At 41.8% G+C, this 16359-nt stretch overlaps 1 protein-coding gene across 2 annotated transcripts in view; it reads left to right on the top strand.

The window, feature by feature from the left end:
* The window catches only part of LOC133486618 (aryl hydrocarbon receptor-like), an 88479-nt gene that overhangs the window by 51565 nt on the left and 20555 nt on the right, over positions 1 to 16359 (top strand). The window contains exons 3-7 of one of the 2 annotated variants that reach the window (XM_061792039.1): positions 6299 to 6402; positions 9218 to 9307; positions 14820 to 14928; positions 15929 to 16056; positions 16139 to 16341. In XM_061792039.1, the coding sequence (XP_061648023.1) occupies positions 6299 to 6402; positions 9218 to 9307; positions 14820 to 14928; positions 15929 to 16056; positions 16139 to 16341 (634 nt within the window). The remainder of the gene's footprint in view (positions 1 to 6298; positions 6403 to 9217; positions 9308 to 14819; positions 14929 to 15928; positions 16057 to 16138; positions 16342 to 16359) is intronic. The other variant, XM_061792040.1, reaches the window with a different exon arrangement.

Here is a 16359-nt window from a genome sequence, read left to right on the forward strand (position 1 = left end):
TATCCCTATAGGAAACATTAAGTATTTAGGTCTTAATATTTCGTCAAAAATCACAGACCTAACCAATCTAAATTTAAAAAATCTCATCTGATTTAAGACGCTGGAATAACTTGCCTATATCACTACTGGGAAGAATAGCTACAATAAAAATGAAACATTTTCAATGATTCCATTTAAGACCACGTTTAAATGATTTCAAACCTTAGATTCTGCTGTAATAAATTTTTATTCAAAAAATAAGAAAAATAGAATTAGTCGATCCACTCTTCAGAAAAGTAAACAGGAGGGAGGCCTAAATGCTCCCAACTTTAAACACTATCCTTTAGCTAACCAATTACAATACCTCATCAAATGGTTGCACCACAATGAGGAGTATGATTCTAGGCTAGAATTAGAACAAATAGACTGCAGCAACATAAAACTCGCAAAACCCGCATTTATTTCCACAAGTCTTAAATGCCATAAATGCTTCAAGAACCCAATAATCGCATCCACCTTCACGGCTTGGTGGCAAGGTTTAGAATCTACAGTATCTCAATTAGCTCCCAGTATGGTCTCCCCAATGTGTCATAATCCAGATTTGAAATTAATAATATACCCCTTCATTTTAGTACATGGGAACAACATGGAATTGACCACCTACAACAACTGTTTAACCACAATGTTTTTAGGACACGTGATGAACTGTTCCAAGAATTCCAAAAACCAGGCGGAAAATTTCTTCAACACAATAAATTAAAAGCAGCAATAATTTAAAAAAAAAGAATACCAACACTCCAGAGCACCCTCGAACTGCTGGAGTTTGTCAAGTAAATAGTGAAGCTTTTCCTGCAAAGTAAAAGAAATCTCTCAAAAGTTTATAAATTAATTTCATGTACTAAATCAATGCACTTAGTCATCACCAAATGGGAAGAAGACCTTTCCACGTCCGCTGACCGTAGCTACTGGATACAGATTTGTAACAATACGTTTAGAATGACAAAAAACACAAATCTACAGTTTATACAATATAAAGTGCTCTATAGAACACACTTTACTCAGTACACTATGCATAAAATGGGCTTCTCTCCATCTAATATATGCGCGCAATGCACCAAAAATACCCCAGACACCTATGTTCATGCTATATCGAAATACACACCAATTCAATGCTTTTGGTCCTCGGTTACACAAAAACTCTCTTACATTTTGAATTTCAGGATTCCACTTTACCCAAGATTGTGCATACTTGGCGACTTAAGCATAATCGACCTCCCTAATAAATATTCACAATCATTCCTTGTCGCGTTAGCTACCGCTAACAAAACAATTCTATTAAACTAGAAAAACAAACAAGCTATTAACATCAATCATAGAATATATTGCGTTAGAAAAAATATCAGCAGAATGAAAAAATCAATTACATATATACATAGATAGCTGGTCACCTTTTTTGAGATAGTAGGGTGAAAAGCTGCAGCTGGCTACTAGTGTGGACTGAATGGGTGGCAACGAGGGTGAATTAAATGCCAGTATTTTTAGGGTAATAGCCTGTCAGCAACATTGAAAAAAAAAGAAAAGAACTATGAACTCGTTCGTTTTTGGACCGGTGAACTTAGTTGAAACTTTGGAACTATGAACTGAACTAGTTCATTTTCAGAACAATGAAGTGAACTTTGAAGTAGTTCGTGTAGAAAATGACCTTACCCAACACTGATCACATCACAATATACAGTATATCGCAATGTTATTTTTTTCCAATATATTGCAGCCCTACTCCATACCCTCATATAAAATAGCAACAAGGAAAATTGCTGACAAATTTCATCTTTTACAGCCAGTATAAAAGTGATTCAACTGTTAAAATGTTCTTGTTTGTTGTTGTCAAGTCACCAAATCAAGTGTGGTTGCAACGCTGACTTGTGCTTCCTAAGATCCAAAAAGCAGGAAATTTTTAATTAAAACAAGTTCTGGCAAGGATCCGTGAGGCATCAAGCCCATCTTGCAAGGAATTCCTGTTGGACGTTTGCACAGAGCGGCAACAGAAACTGCCAAGCAGGCTAATAATGGAACGAGATGGAAGAGCGGGTTCAACCGCTGGGGAAGAAAACTAGAATGAAAACAAACAGGAGGCCCCTGAGAGGCCCACTTACTCGTGAGAGGTCTGAATGGGGCGAAATAAACAGTCGAGGGATTTCTTCTAACTGAATCATGAAAGTTAGTGATAGACAGATGTGTCTTTTTTTAGGGCCAATACCGTCAATCCATCCATCCATTTTCTGAGCCGCTTCTCCTCACTAGGGTCGCGGGCTTGCTGGAGCCTATCCCAGCTGTCATCGGGCAGGAGGCAGGGTACACCCTGAACTGGTTGCCAGCCAATCGCAGGGCACATACAAACAAACAACCATTCGCACTCACATTCACACCTACAGGCAATTTAGAGTTGTCAATTAACCTACCATGCATGTTTTTAGGATGTAGGAGGAAACCGGAGTGCCCGGAGAAAAACCCACGCAGGCACGGGGAGAACATGCAAACTCCACACAGGGCTGGGGATTGAACCCCAGTCCTCAGAACTGTGAGGCAGACGCTCTAACCAGTCGGCCAGGGCCAATACCGATGCCGATAATTAGTAGTCAAGGAGGCCGCTAACCAATGATTGGAGCCAATTTTCGTTTTGCGGTTATAAGGAAAATATTGGCATCAAAATTTGAAATAATAAAAACTGCAACACTTCATTGAAATGCCTTTAAGCACATTTATTAAACAGTTTTTCAAATTTGCAATATGCTAGTATATATATTGTTTTAATATTAGAAAATAGGCATCATTGTTTTGAAATTCTAACAAAAAGGGCAGGGAGCTCCCAGACTCAGCAGCATTTCTTACAAAGTTAAATGAAAGTTAAATGAAAACAGGCGGCACGGTGGCCGACTGGTTAGAGCGTCAGCCTCACAGTTCTGAGGTGCAGGGTTCAATCCCCGTCCCCGCCTGTGTGGAGTTTGCATGTTCTCCCCGTGCCTGCGTGGGTTTTCTCCGGGCACTCCGGTTTCCTCCCACATCCCAAAAACATGCATTAATTGGAGACTCTAAATTGCCCGTAGGCATGACTGGGAGTGCGAATGGTTGTTTGTTTCAATGTGCCCTGCGATTGGCTGGCAACCAGTTCAGGGTGTACCCCGCCTTCTGCCCGATGACAGCTGGGATAGGCTCCAGCACGCCCGCGACCCTAGTGAGGAGAAGCGGCTCAGATAATGGATGGATGGATAAATGAAAACAAATAAATAGCTCCCAAAAGTTTTCTATTGTAAATAGTCTTCTAAAATTTCAATGTAATTGAAATATTAATGTTTTACATAAAAATAATAATAATAATTTTGTTTAAAGTTGAAAAACAAAAGGTGCAGGGATTTCGCTGGGTCAGCAGCATCTCTTAAACAGTTAACTGCAAATATAAAATAAAATAAAAAATGGTTACCTAAAATAAATAAAACAGTTTGAGTTGTCACGTCCACCACTGCAGTGGGTCCCCTTTTCCACCTGTCGATGACTGGCTCCTTGAGGTACAGATGTTGCTCATCCTCAACGCAGCTACTGGCCAGGCAGTCACCAGTGTAACTTGTCAGCAGAGCTGAACGTCTCATCAACACGGCTGCGGAAGGACCGCGTTCTCTCCGTTGCCTACTGTGTCTGTTTCCCTCAATCTCGTGTTCATGCACAGATGCCTGCTCCTCCTGTAGCAGCAGAAATAGTTAAACAGACATTATTTCACTACAGTTTTAGACATGAATGCAATTCTCTGGCCATCCCATCAGCATGTGTGCTTCCCTACAATTAAACAGAATTTTACTCTCCCTCTCTTACTCACACACATACAAACAATTCATACTCGTATCACTGACTATTTCCCTATCAATATTATTAGCAAACATGTTTCAAGTGGTTAAACCTCTCCCCGGAACCACTAATATGGTTGGCATGGCAAATTAGCAGCTAGGTGGGTATTAGCCTGCGAGCGAAACTCTTCCCCAATGGTTTACTAGCGGTGGTTAGCTCAAGGCATGGCACTGGCAGCTTTATTTTTACAGAGCATTTAATACACAAGGTAATTAAATGTGCTTTACATGATTGAAAGTCCATTTACTCTAAGTAAATGTTAAGTGTGTGTGTATATCCATCCATCCATTTTCTGTACCGCTTATCCTCACTAGGGTTGCGGGCGTGCTGGTGCCTATCCCAGCTATCATCGGGCAGGAGGCGGGGTACACCCTGAACTGGTTGCCAGCCAATCGCAGGGCACATACAAACAAACAACCATTCGCACTCGGGGAGAAAATGCAAACTCCACACAGGGGGGGCCGGGAATATATATATATATCTATATATATATAGATATATATATATATATATATATAGAGAGAGAGAGAGAGAGAGAGAGAGAGAGAGAGAGAGAGAGAGAGAGAGATATTCGGTCCTCAGAACTGTGAGTCATATGTGCTAACCAGTCGTCCACCGTGCCGCCATATATATATATAAACTCAATAGTCTCATAGTAATGTTACAAGTAGTTGTGCATTGTAGAGGACTAGGATTTATTACAATTATATAAAGTCTGCTGCCTTAATTTATCTTTGAAACACATTTGCTCCATTTGTCTCCATTTGGTAAAACCTTCTCTTCTCTGTCCCGTGTGTGTGAGACAGAGCATTGTGGATGCGTTGTACAGCTTTTACTGCGTGCTGATTGCTGTTACCCCGTGCAGTGACTGTGCACAGGTAACCAATCAGGTGGTGCTGTGGGCTGGACAATGCTGGAAAGAGAAGTCACACACAGAGATGCTCGCTGCAGCTGCATCGGAGTCAAAATAACCCAGTATTAAATTATTGGCTGTCGGCTATCACTAATGAAAGTGATATACTTCCTGTGGTTTCTGATGATATTATTAGTAGTGCATTCAAGGGCTGCAATGCAGGTCTGTGTGGGAAGGTGGGGAGTCCTTCCTTCCCTAATGAGTTGGTGTGACTGGACTGGACGGTCCATTTGGGGAAAGGCCACTTCCAGGGATATTCCTGTCGTGGCCATCCACACCAGGGAAGTTCTTTCGTAATCGATTGCTTACAAAAGGACAACAAAAGCTCAACACAGATGCAGGAAGGATGATTGTTTTGTTTTGGGGTTTTTTGTGCATGAGAGACATTTCAATTAGACGCCAGTGAGATGACTATATAGCCTCATGGTTGTGCTAGACAAAAAAAAAGTCAAAGACACAAAACATGTTTGTTTGTTTGATGTTTTAATGACTCTACCTCTCCCCTAATAGATCATGCTACCCCACTCCATCTCCAATTGGAGGAAATAAAACCTCTGGCTAATATTTTGTTCGCATACATTTAATCCTTTAAACTAGAGTCACTCAGTAGAGCCCAGATCTCCGCCAAGGGCTTGCATTCTGAAATATGTCCATCTGACTTGTTTGAATAAAAATCGTGACATACTGTTATACTCCAGTCGTGTAGGTGCCTGTGCTGTGCATTTAAAAGGTTCAAAGGGCCAAAGCTTTTTCAGCACAGCTCCATCAAGATGTGGTAGATCTCTGCCCCCACACGGCCTCCAAGATGGTAGACTGTAACAACAAAAAAGTGTTCAGACAGTAATCGGCACCAATCTGCACTTCTTTCTCCCATCAGCCTCACTCTTGGACAGAGTCGTGTGGAAATTGTTGATTTAGAACAAATGCCAACTGTTATAAAAAAAACGAAGCATTGTGCTTGGCGGAGGTAATAAACAAAATGATCTCCCAAGTTTTCCATAAGCTACAATAGTGTTTTGAATTGCAACCTAATGGGAAGCGCCTCAAGTGTACTGAAAAGCAACTCCTCCCATAACAGAGATGTGCTTAAACAATAGTGGCACAAGATGCCAAAGTAAATACACAGCCGTGAACCTGACTAGTCGCTGGCCTCAATGTGCAAGAGGAAAAGCTTTGCAGCATGTGCACTCAAACAGTTTGGAGTCACAACTAGCTCTTAATCAGTTTAAATGTGGTCGGTGATTTGGTTTGTGGTAGGGAAAAATAAGTGGTGTCCTATTACCTTTAGTTCTTTACCTTTTTTAGGACATCCATGAAAGGGGGATTACAAGACGAGTTCTGTCTCAAACAAGCCAAGGCACATTTTTTTGCTCTCCTGCCACTGTGTGGATAATCACACAAGCAAACATCTTCAAACTTAGCAACTTAGTTTACTTTAAATTGCAAAACTATGAATACTAAGGCCTCTAAGTATCCCACTTATGATGTTTACCCTTTTTGCTCTTGCAGCGACGATAAAGAACAGCACCAGCAGTGGATTTCCTGGAGCAAACAGCCCAAATGGCAACAACTTGGCGACCAAAGGCTTCTCTGAAGGAGACCTGCTGCTTCAGGTAATAGACAGAGCCAAGTCCTAGTATCCTGGGAAACTAGGTATTTTTATTTTTTTTTTTTTAATGTAGTCTTTTTTTTTTGTCCCAATCACAACGGATTTTTTGTCCCAATCACAACGGATTGGGACAAAATTCACGTAAACGTCTCACAGTATCAGAAACACTAACCTTGTGCTTCATTGGTGGGTAAGTAAAGGAGTCAACGTTTTACCGGGCACTTGTTTCCATTAATTACTCTTTTTCATGCCAGCTCGTTTTACTTTTGTTTTCACCGGTGTCGTGTGAAGTTACCTTTTGTGCCAAAGTGCTGAGTTCCGGTGTATACCCTTCAAAAATAAAAGACTACATGCTTAAAACAGGAAGTCAAGTTGAAACTTGCACATGTATACCATTTGACGTGATAAAACAGTCGCAAATAACCATTTTTTATTTTTTTTTAGCTGAAACATTAATTAATTGATAGTAAGTCAGTTAGGTTAGTCACACACACGTTGTCTTTTAGTTCATAGGTTTGATCCAGGTTATAAAGAACCCTGTGTCAAATGTTCATTTTAGTCCATGCTGCGGGCTGCTAAGAAAATGGATGTTCATAATTTGGACACCCCTTATTTCAACCATGCAAACTTTGTTGAACCAGCCCCCTAAAAGAATCGGAATCGAGAATCGTTTGGTACTGGAATCAAAATGAGGAACTGAAATTGGGACCGGAATCGCTCAAATTCAAACGATGCCCAACCCTACTCACCAGCCACATTATTAAGTGCACCTGAACAAACTAATAAGCTCCCATACAGGATCTGTATCAAACATTGTCTGTAAAAAAGGTAATTAGTTTAATATTTTGGTTCCCTTATTAAGCAATAATACATACATGCAAATCAGTCGCGTTTTGGCAAAATTCGCCGCTTTGAACTCAAAATAGGCCATTTATGGGAATCATACAGTTCCGATGAGTTTTTCCTGGGGGTGGTAGATGTCGCTGTCATCATCATAGGCTGTTTCGTACTCCTTGAACGCTGGCAGCTTGATCCATTCCACACATCCACCATCCACACACAGATGTATCAATATTACTCTGGCGGACTAATATGCAAAAGCACATCGGCCTGAGGTTCTGCCTGTGCGCTCGGGACCTGCTTTGGAGTCACAGGAGTTGACGACACCAGAAAAAAACACTTCCGCCGCTTCAGCTGTTAAGAAGTAGCGGTACTTTTACTCCGTTTCAATGATCTAAATGTCGCTTGCTACTTTTATTAATCAATTATTGCTTATTTATCAACTATTTCGTGCGAGAGACTTCGACTTCCGCATTGGGTGCTGTTTGCGCCAATACAGTTTTAGCGCGAGTGACGTTTAAGTCTAGTTCACCAATCAAACGACACAAGAAAGTCACATGATCTCACACAATGTCTTCTATTGGGCTTCCCGGGCATAGGTATTAACACTAGGTAAGACAGCCCGGCTGATTGTCGTGCCTACGTGGCGGCCGTTTTGGGAAGGTCGTTGTTACCATGAAGGCTACGGCTCGCTAATCATCTTCACATTTAGGCGAACAAAAACAAGAGCTTTCATGTATTGTTGTATTTGTCTGGCACTATCTGCCAAATGTGGATATTTCATCCCACTTATAACTTGAGAAAACACCTTGCAGTAAAAAAAAAACATTTTATTATTTTTATTTTATTGATGTTCATGCTGTGGTTAAAACAAATATTAAGTTACTCACTATTTACTCAGTACTTTAGTAATTATTTCACTGTGTACTTTTTACTCATACTCAAGTAATTTTTTGGAGGAGTACTTTTTACTTTTACTTGAGTCACATTATCGTCAAGTAACAGTACACTTACTTGAGTAGAATGTTTGGCTACTCTACCCACCTCTGGAGCGGCCATCCTCTATTGCTACGCTTAACGTTTAAGCAACATTTTTTGCTCATCAGATCAGCCAGTGTCGTATTTGTTGCACTGGTCTTTTGTATTTTCGTGTTGAGGTTGTGGTCCCAGCGGAACCGCGAAGCACACGAAACATCGGCGACAAGAGCTGATCCGCAAGTACATCTTGTATTAATTAGGAAACGCACCTACAATCATCTAATTAGTTTATGGATGTTCATGTTAAATGTATTAAGAGACGGAGCTATATTAGGGGTTATGTCACAATGCAGAATGAACTAACTTCAACTTCAGAAATGGCCCAAAAAAAAAAAACTTCATATTTTCCTGGAGGATGCATTTGGGATTAGCCTTTGAAGTTGGTAATAGTGAAAAATGACGTGAAGCAGACAATGATTTTAGTCAATTATTTTCCAGAATGAGAGTGCTTAAAGAGGAGGAATGCTATTCATGTGGCACAGCTTGAAGCAGGCACCAGGTGCAGGTGGAGATGGGCCTGGCTCAAGTTGGAGGCCAAAACAAAAAAAGCAAATAAATTAGGCAAATTGAATTTTTATCTTAGATATGTACATCAACATGTACTTGAGCGGTGTCACTAAATGTTTTTCTGCTTGAAGTCTTCCAGATTGCTTAATTCATGTTAAAATCCCCAAAATTCTCTGCAGGGGCCCGGTGATCCCCTAAGACACCCCTACAATGTTTTTTTTTGGTCTGTCCCCTTTTTCATGCCTTTGGTGTTTGCATGTCTGATAATAGGCAATCATAATCTTTGAATGTATTGTTAAATAAATACTTCTTCGACAGTGTTAGTAAAAACTGAGTGTTATCTTTGTAAAGGCAGAATTGTCTGGATATCATAGGATATATCCAGAAACAACCGTAAATTGAAACTTTAGTGTGACTACTTGTTCACACGGCAGGCGCTGAATGGCTTTGTGCTGGTGGTCACGTCCGAGGGGTCCGTGTTCTACACGTCGCCCACCATCAAGGAGTACCTGGGCTTCCAGCAGGTGAATGTGGCTCTTGAACCTTTTTTTCTTTTTTTTCTTTTTTAAAAAATCTGCCCTGTTCAGCTGCATGGCCATGCAGAATGGTGGATTTTTATGCCTTTTGTGCTGGAACATTTTTGATGTGCAACAGGGGAGTTTGAAATACTCCCTCTGCTTATATTTTAATTACTCTGATGTTTATTGAAAATGCAGCCAAGAGAAAAGGGTTTTAGGGAGGGGACAGAGAGAGAGACAGAATGGATAAGGGGAATAGGGGTGCGAACCACAGCAGAACAATAGTCGAGATATTTGACCACATGTAACGGTACAAAAGTCAAATCGTTTTCGTATTTGTGGACGGGGGCGGGGCGGGGCGACCCGGTGAGGACACACAACAACTAACCAACAGAGCAAGATGAGAGAGGACAGAAAAGGGCAGGGCAGGACAGCATGTGGGAAATGAGGCCCCAGGAGTCAGGTCAAAAGAAATGTGAATACCCACTACCCACCCTATTACTGTGGTTACCTGGGGCCTCATGTACAAAGGCTTGCGTGTATTCCTTACTGAAACATGGCGTACGCTCAAATCCAGAAAACGTTGTACGCACAAAAATATCCAGATGTATGAATCTGTGCGTACGCATAAATCCAAGCACATTTCCTTCGTATATCCCAATCAACGTAGAATTGAGCGCACGTTTGAGTAGCTGAGCCCTCCCTGTCCTGTATGCACATCATATTTAAAGGAACCCTGCACCTGAGATCTCGGGATCTCTCTGCATGATCAGAAAAAAAGGAAGATGAGCAAGGTAATGAAGAAAAATAATTTTTCTGAATGTGAAGTTGGTCAATGAAGTGGAGGTGCGCAAGAAAATCCTCTTTGGCGCGAACAAGCGAAACAGAAGCAAATGGTACAGCGTGTGTGGGGCTGTCAATGCTGTGGGGTCAGAACAGCGCACACACGCTGAACTGAAAAATAAGTGGTCAGACATAAAGGTGGATGTGAAGCGGAGGACAGCTGCCCACCGCCACAGTGTGCCCAAAACAGGCGGAGGAATCTGCGCCGAGGGCCTCATCCTGTTTGAGGAGAGAGTCGGTGCAATCATGGGTGACACTGCTCTCTCAGGGGTGGTGGGAGCACATGTGGCTGACTGATCACCTCACAAGGTAAATACCATGTATTTTTATAACTCACAACAAATGTGTTCATCCAGTAACTTACACTCAGCCCTATGAGATTAAGGTTCATCCGTAAATGTATGTATGGTATTTGTATACAATCTTTTGAATTCAAAGCACATGATGATATCAAAAACTGTGACTCCTGTTTGATTACTCAATTCATTATTTTAATACACAGGAGAGGACACGCAGTCGCAGCCACGTGCTACATGTTCGGGGATTCGTCCACCGTCCCCGGTGTCTCGTGTCACAGATGCAGAGGATTCCTCTCGCGTCACTCACTGAAAAAAAGAGTCCTTTGAATGTCCTTAATTTGAACATGTACATCGGTTGCACATGATTAAAATGGGTTAAAATGACATAATTTACCCCTCCAGATTTTAATCATATCCAACCGATGTAAATGTTCAAATTAAATTATAAGGATTATTTTTTTCAGTGCTGGCATCACTGGTGTCACATACGCGGAGGTTTCGTCCACCGTTCCTTTGCGTCTCCTCGGGCATCCCCGACGCAATTACACTCCAACAGCCGGCTGCTTCTGCCCGCCCGACCAGCCATGTCCTCACCCGTGCTGTGCTGGAGTTACGAGATTGTAAGGGCAATAGGCGGCATAAATGATCACCTTAATCAATTTATAGGTGTCCTCACACAATCAGTGATTCATTAAATACACTGGTCAACAAGTGAATTCCGTGTCCTTGCTTCTTTTACATTGATGAAATCAAATATTGTCGGGCATTAATTGTTCATCAGTGCTCATGTGTCTCTGATGTGCAGATTTATTATAAACAGTTTCCAGCATCTCCTTTAAGTGTCGCCAAAGCACCAACTGCTGCAGAAACGTGCGTACGCCTGCCATGAAGTTGGCGTGACCGCACATTTCCACGGTCATTTCACTCTTGATACATCTGAACTTTGCCGTGAAAAAGAACATACGCCATGTTTTTGTGCATATGCACCTTTTGTACATTAGGCCCCAGGGCCCCGACTGGCAATCATTATCCCTGTCCCGTGATCCTGTGTGGTGGGGTGTCGTGCATTAAAATTGGGGAGACTGGTGGGGGTGAGGCGAGATGGTCATGAGGCAATGATGATCCGCAACTGTCACACCCACCCAGCCAGCTCCCCAAAGCATGTGCGAATGTATGTGGAGCATTAAACATTTGCGGGGGAAAGGCAAGGCGGGCCAGGGAGCAGGCCGGAGTGCAAGAACACTTGGCCGAGTGTCCTCTTGAGCTCGACACTGCCCTACCCCCACGGATAGGTGTATGATTCATTCAAGCTGGAGGACCGGCAAGGCAGAGAAGGGGAGCTACCAGACCGAAGGCCAGCACAGATGTGCCAGGACCCGGCCCGACGTCCGCCTCATCATGCCTCGTGCCAGCCCCCCAAGGGACCCTGAATGAGATGTCAATGTGCCCAATGTGTGAAATATGTACAATGTGAGTAATAAAAATTTGCTGTGTGTGAAGTAAAAAGCTAGACTCAAGCCCATGGAGAAACACGGATCAACCCCTCCCACCCCACAGCTAATCTCCCCAGCCATCACCACCACCCAACCACCAGAACAGGCCACAGAAGGCAGGCCCGCCAACACCTTACCATAGGCCCCGAAGTCTGCGAGAGAGGGGAAACGACCATGGCAGAGCGCCCCGGGAGAGGGAAGAGGAGGACACAGCCACGGGGTGGATCTGGAGACCAGGACGAGGCCCCTGGAGTGGGGCCAGCAGGCAGCTCCCCAGCAACCAGGCACCGAGAGCAGCCCCGGGACCGGCCCCTCCCAGGAAGGCGGCACAGACAAAACTCGACCCAAGAAGAGGAGGGGGAAACATGCGCAGCATCCCCAGAGGCCCACACCGCAGATCCGGAGCCAGAAGGCAAGGGGTTCAAGTACATGCAATGGCGTGCACAGGAGTCTAAAATGAGAAAAGATATGATTTGGTCCCATTACATTACACATTACATTTCTGTATGACATTCTTTCCCAGGCAGACAAGAATCTAGCTTCAAGGTTCACCATTTTAATGAAAGGTGACCAGTTTTTCTTAGTTATCCATTTGGTTATTACGCTTAGCAGAGATAGTTTCTAGTTTTACAGTATATACTCTATGACAAGATTTTGCAATTAGTTAATGTTGATCGTTTGTTTATCTTTCCTGTTTAACAGTTTTTTTTTAGCGATTGCGATTACTAATATTGGTAGAGCAAGTTTATTAGGATGATCGATACCTTTTACATCACCTGATAGACAAAGATTAGGAGAAATTGGAATACTACAGTTCAAAACTGAAGAGAGTTTCTTTGCAACTAGTGACCAGAAGCGCTGTACAGGTGTACAATCCCAAAGAGCGTGTCTGGAATGTTTTCAGTACAATGTTTGATTTTGAATAGCCTATTTTATGCATACTATATTGCGTAATGTGTGATATTTGGAGTACTTTAAACTGGATTAGCTGTAAATTGTTTTTTGTTATTGAGAATGTATTTCTGCAGATTTGCGCCCAGTATTCATTGTCAGTTGGGACTGAGTGGTCTTTTTCCCATTTTGTGATAAGTGTATTGAATTACTACTTTAGATTAATTTGTTTTTGTTTGTTTTGTGAGAGTAGTCCCACTATTTCAGGAACAAAAACGGGTAGTTCTAATTCATTCACGCGTGTTAAATTTTTTGGGGCTCGCTAGTCTCACTTTATAGTATTGAGGAAAGTTACCACCTCTAATTTGAAATAAGATTTCACAGGACATGAAGGCATTATTCTTGAATCTGTGATGTCGGTGGTCAATTCCACTTTGTTCCCATGTGCTGAAGTAAAGGGGTATTTTGCTCATATCAAAATCGGGATTGTGTCAGATTAGGGAGGTATGACCTGGTGCTGACTGAGATTGTGTGGTTTCTCGACTTTTCCACCAAGCTGATAAAGTGGCTGCAATAATCGAATTTTTAAAACAATTGTGGCGTTTGAGACCTGTGCTGATAATGGGAGGTCTGAAATTTCAGAATCAGAATCAGAATCATCTTTATTTGCCAAGTATGTCCAAAACACACAAGGAATTTGTCTCCGGTAGTTGGAGCCGCTCTAGTACAACAGACAGTCAATTTACAGAACACTTTGGAGATGTAAAGACATTGACAAAAAACAATTGTGCAAAAAGATGCAGAGTCCTCTAGCACTGAGAGCAGTTCGAATGACTAATATTGCAATAGACCGGTGCAATGACCATTGTGCAAGGGGCGCTGAGACTTCAAGGACTGTATGCGGTTTAAAGTGACGAGTAGTGCGATAATCTGGGACAATGTTGGTTGTGCAAATGTTACAGATACTCCTCAAACAGTGTGCAGATGGAGCAGATGCTACTCTGGCAAGAGTGGCCAGTATATGCAAATAGTGCAGCATGGCGAGACAACTACAGTGAGTGCACGAGTAATACATAATTTGCCCCACAGAAATGTGACAACGAAGTCAAAACTTTTGGTGCTATTGCAGTCTATATGTTCTAGTTCCATCCAAGATTGTTGTTCAACCATTGAATGAGGTACTGTATTTGGCTAGCTAAGTAATAGTGTTTGAAATTGGGTGCGCCCAGTCCCCGTTCTTTTACTTTTCTGATGGGCTAATTGTTTTTTTCTTATTTTTACAGTAAAAATTTTAAATGGCAGAGTCTAGCATTTGTAACCACTTTAATGTGGGTTTGAATGGGGTCATTGAAAAATAGTTAATTTAAGGTAACGTTTTCATTTTTACGGTAGCTATACACCCGAAAAGTGAGATCGGTAAACTGTTCCAACATTTTAAATCACTTTTTTTTTCCCAATAGAGGTATGTGATTTAGATTTAACTCTGTAAGTTTTGAGATATTAATAACTAGATATTTGATATTCCCTGTCAGAGTAGGAAAGTTTGGATTTTGCTCTGCAGGATTCCATGTGTTAGTCATTATTGGGAGTATTGTTGATTTTAACCAATTGATAGCGTATTCTGATAATTGCTAAAATGTCTTAATGAGGTTCAAAACTGTTTGATGTGATGACTTGGATTCTTGTCAATAAAGCATATCATCGGTGTATAGCTTGAGGGATATTTCGGTTATTGATAAAAGTTTCAATCTCGTTTTTAGTCAGCTTATTGTGAGATGACTAAACTACTGTAGTAGTTGTAGAACATATCCTGTGGTGATTGAGTAAATTTGCCATTTGAATCTTGTATTGTAAATCAGTGTTTTTTTTCTTTGTTATGTTGAAGTTGGTTTGCGAGAAATATTCCTGATTTATTATTGTGCTCCTCTTGAACCTTTTTCGCGCACTATGGAATTAAGTAGACTGTCACTGACATGATCTTCCCTCGCACAGTCCGACGTGGTCCACCAGAGCGTGTTCGAGCTCATCCACACAGACGACCGCGCTACATTCAGGCAGAACCTCCACTTTGCTCTAAACCCACCTGACACATGTGGAGAAGGTACGTGGCCTTGGATCTCTCAACATTCTCAGGCACAGGATTTTGCACAACAATGCCATTCTAAGTTTAAAAAAAAAAAATCTGATGCAATTTTAATTGGAGTTCTTCAGGAAAATGTTTAGAGTACATTTTAAAGTCAAGTATAATTCATAACTGTCTCATAACACTGACCGCAACAAATGTGGATGAATAGACCAAAATAATTGCACAGACACTATCTTGTTCAAAGAAGTTTGGAAGCTGCTAGAGCTGCAAAGGGGGGACAGCTCTCTTTCTTCACATTTCACTAACTGTAGGTGGACTGTTTCCCCAGCACTTTTATCGTGGACTTTATTTTGGATAACAATACTCCAACATCCATGCAAAGTAGCAACCAGTCAATTTAAAATGGGGTTCCTCAGGAAAATGTTTGAGGTCCATTCGTTTTCTATAAAGGTGGAACCTCCCGCAAGTTAAAAAAATAAATACATTTAAAAAAGGAAAATAATTGCAGAAATGTTAGTGACCTCCAAAAACACTATGAAAAAAAACCTCCCATAGACATACCGCAACAAATTTCACAGAAGCGTGGAAGCTCGTATAGCTGCAAAGGAAGGAGCTCCACATTTTCTTCACTTTTCACTTCCAGTAGCTGGTATCTAAATACTTTGGTGTCTATGTACAGTTGTGGAATGTAGTATAACGGTCCTGAGGGGTAATATCAGTTCCTAGGTGCCAGAAGTCCATGGTGGACTTCATGTAACCCCGATTTGAAGCGGTTTTCAGAAACCGTGCTTATACAACCAAATATTAGTTGAGTAATTGACAGTTTTACAGTATGCAATAAATGCTTGGAATTTGTAAAGTACAGCCTTATTAATTTTTCTTTATTTTTTGTAAACCATTAACACATTTTGAGGGTTTTCAAATAGAAGTGTATGGAATGAATAGCTACAATAAGGATTTTGAGCTTTACTCACTATACTATTAAATGACTGGTGCGGTCTTTTCGTGTTGTCAGGCCTGGAGGGATGCATAAGCACAGAGTTCTACAACCCTGATCAACTTCCTCCAGAGAACTCGTCCTTCCTAGAGAGAAGTTTTGTGTGTCGCTTCCGTTGCCTCCTGGACAACTCGTCTGGCTTTTTAGTGAGAAACACTATCACATACATATGTCCTAAAAATTAGCTTCATTTAATTGTACAGTTTTGTCCTGTGATCTATGCGCCAGGCTCTCAAGTTCCAGGGACGACTCAAGTACCTGCATGGCCAAAGCGTCGTCAGGGACAACGGGTCGCACGGCAAACCGCAGCTCGCACTCTTCGCCATCGCCACGCCCGTGCAGTCACCGTCCATTGTGGAGATCCGCTCCAAAATGTTGCTCTTTCAGACAAAGCACAAGCTGGACTTCACACCTCTTGGTGTCGACAACAGGTGAAACAGAAAGCTTCG

The sequence above is a fragment of the Phyllopteryx taeniolatus genome, chromosome 12, assembly GCF_024500385.1.
Source record: "Phyllopteryx taeniolatus isolate TA_2022b chromosome 12, UOR_Ptae_1.2, whole genome shotgun sequence".
In the NCBI taxonomy this organism is placed as follows: domain Eukaryota; kingdom Metazoa; phylum Chordata; class Actinopteri; order Syngnathiformes; family Syngnathidae; genus Phyllopteryx; species Phyllopteryx taeniolatus.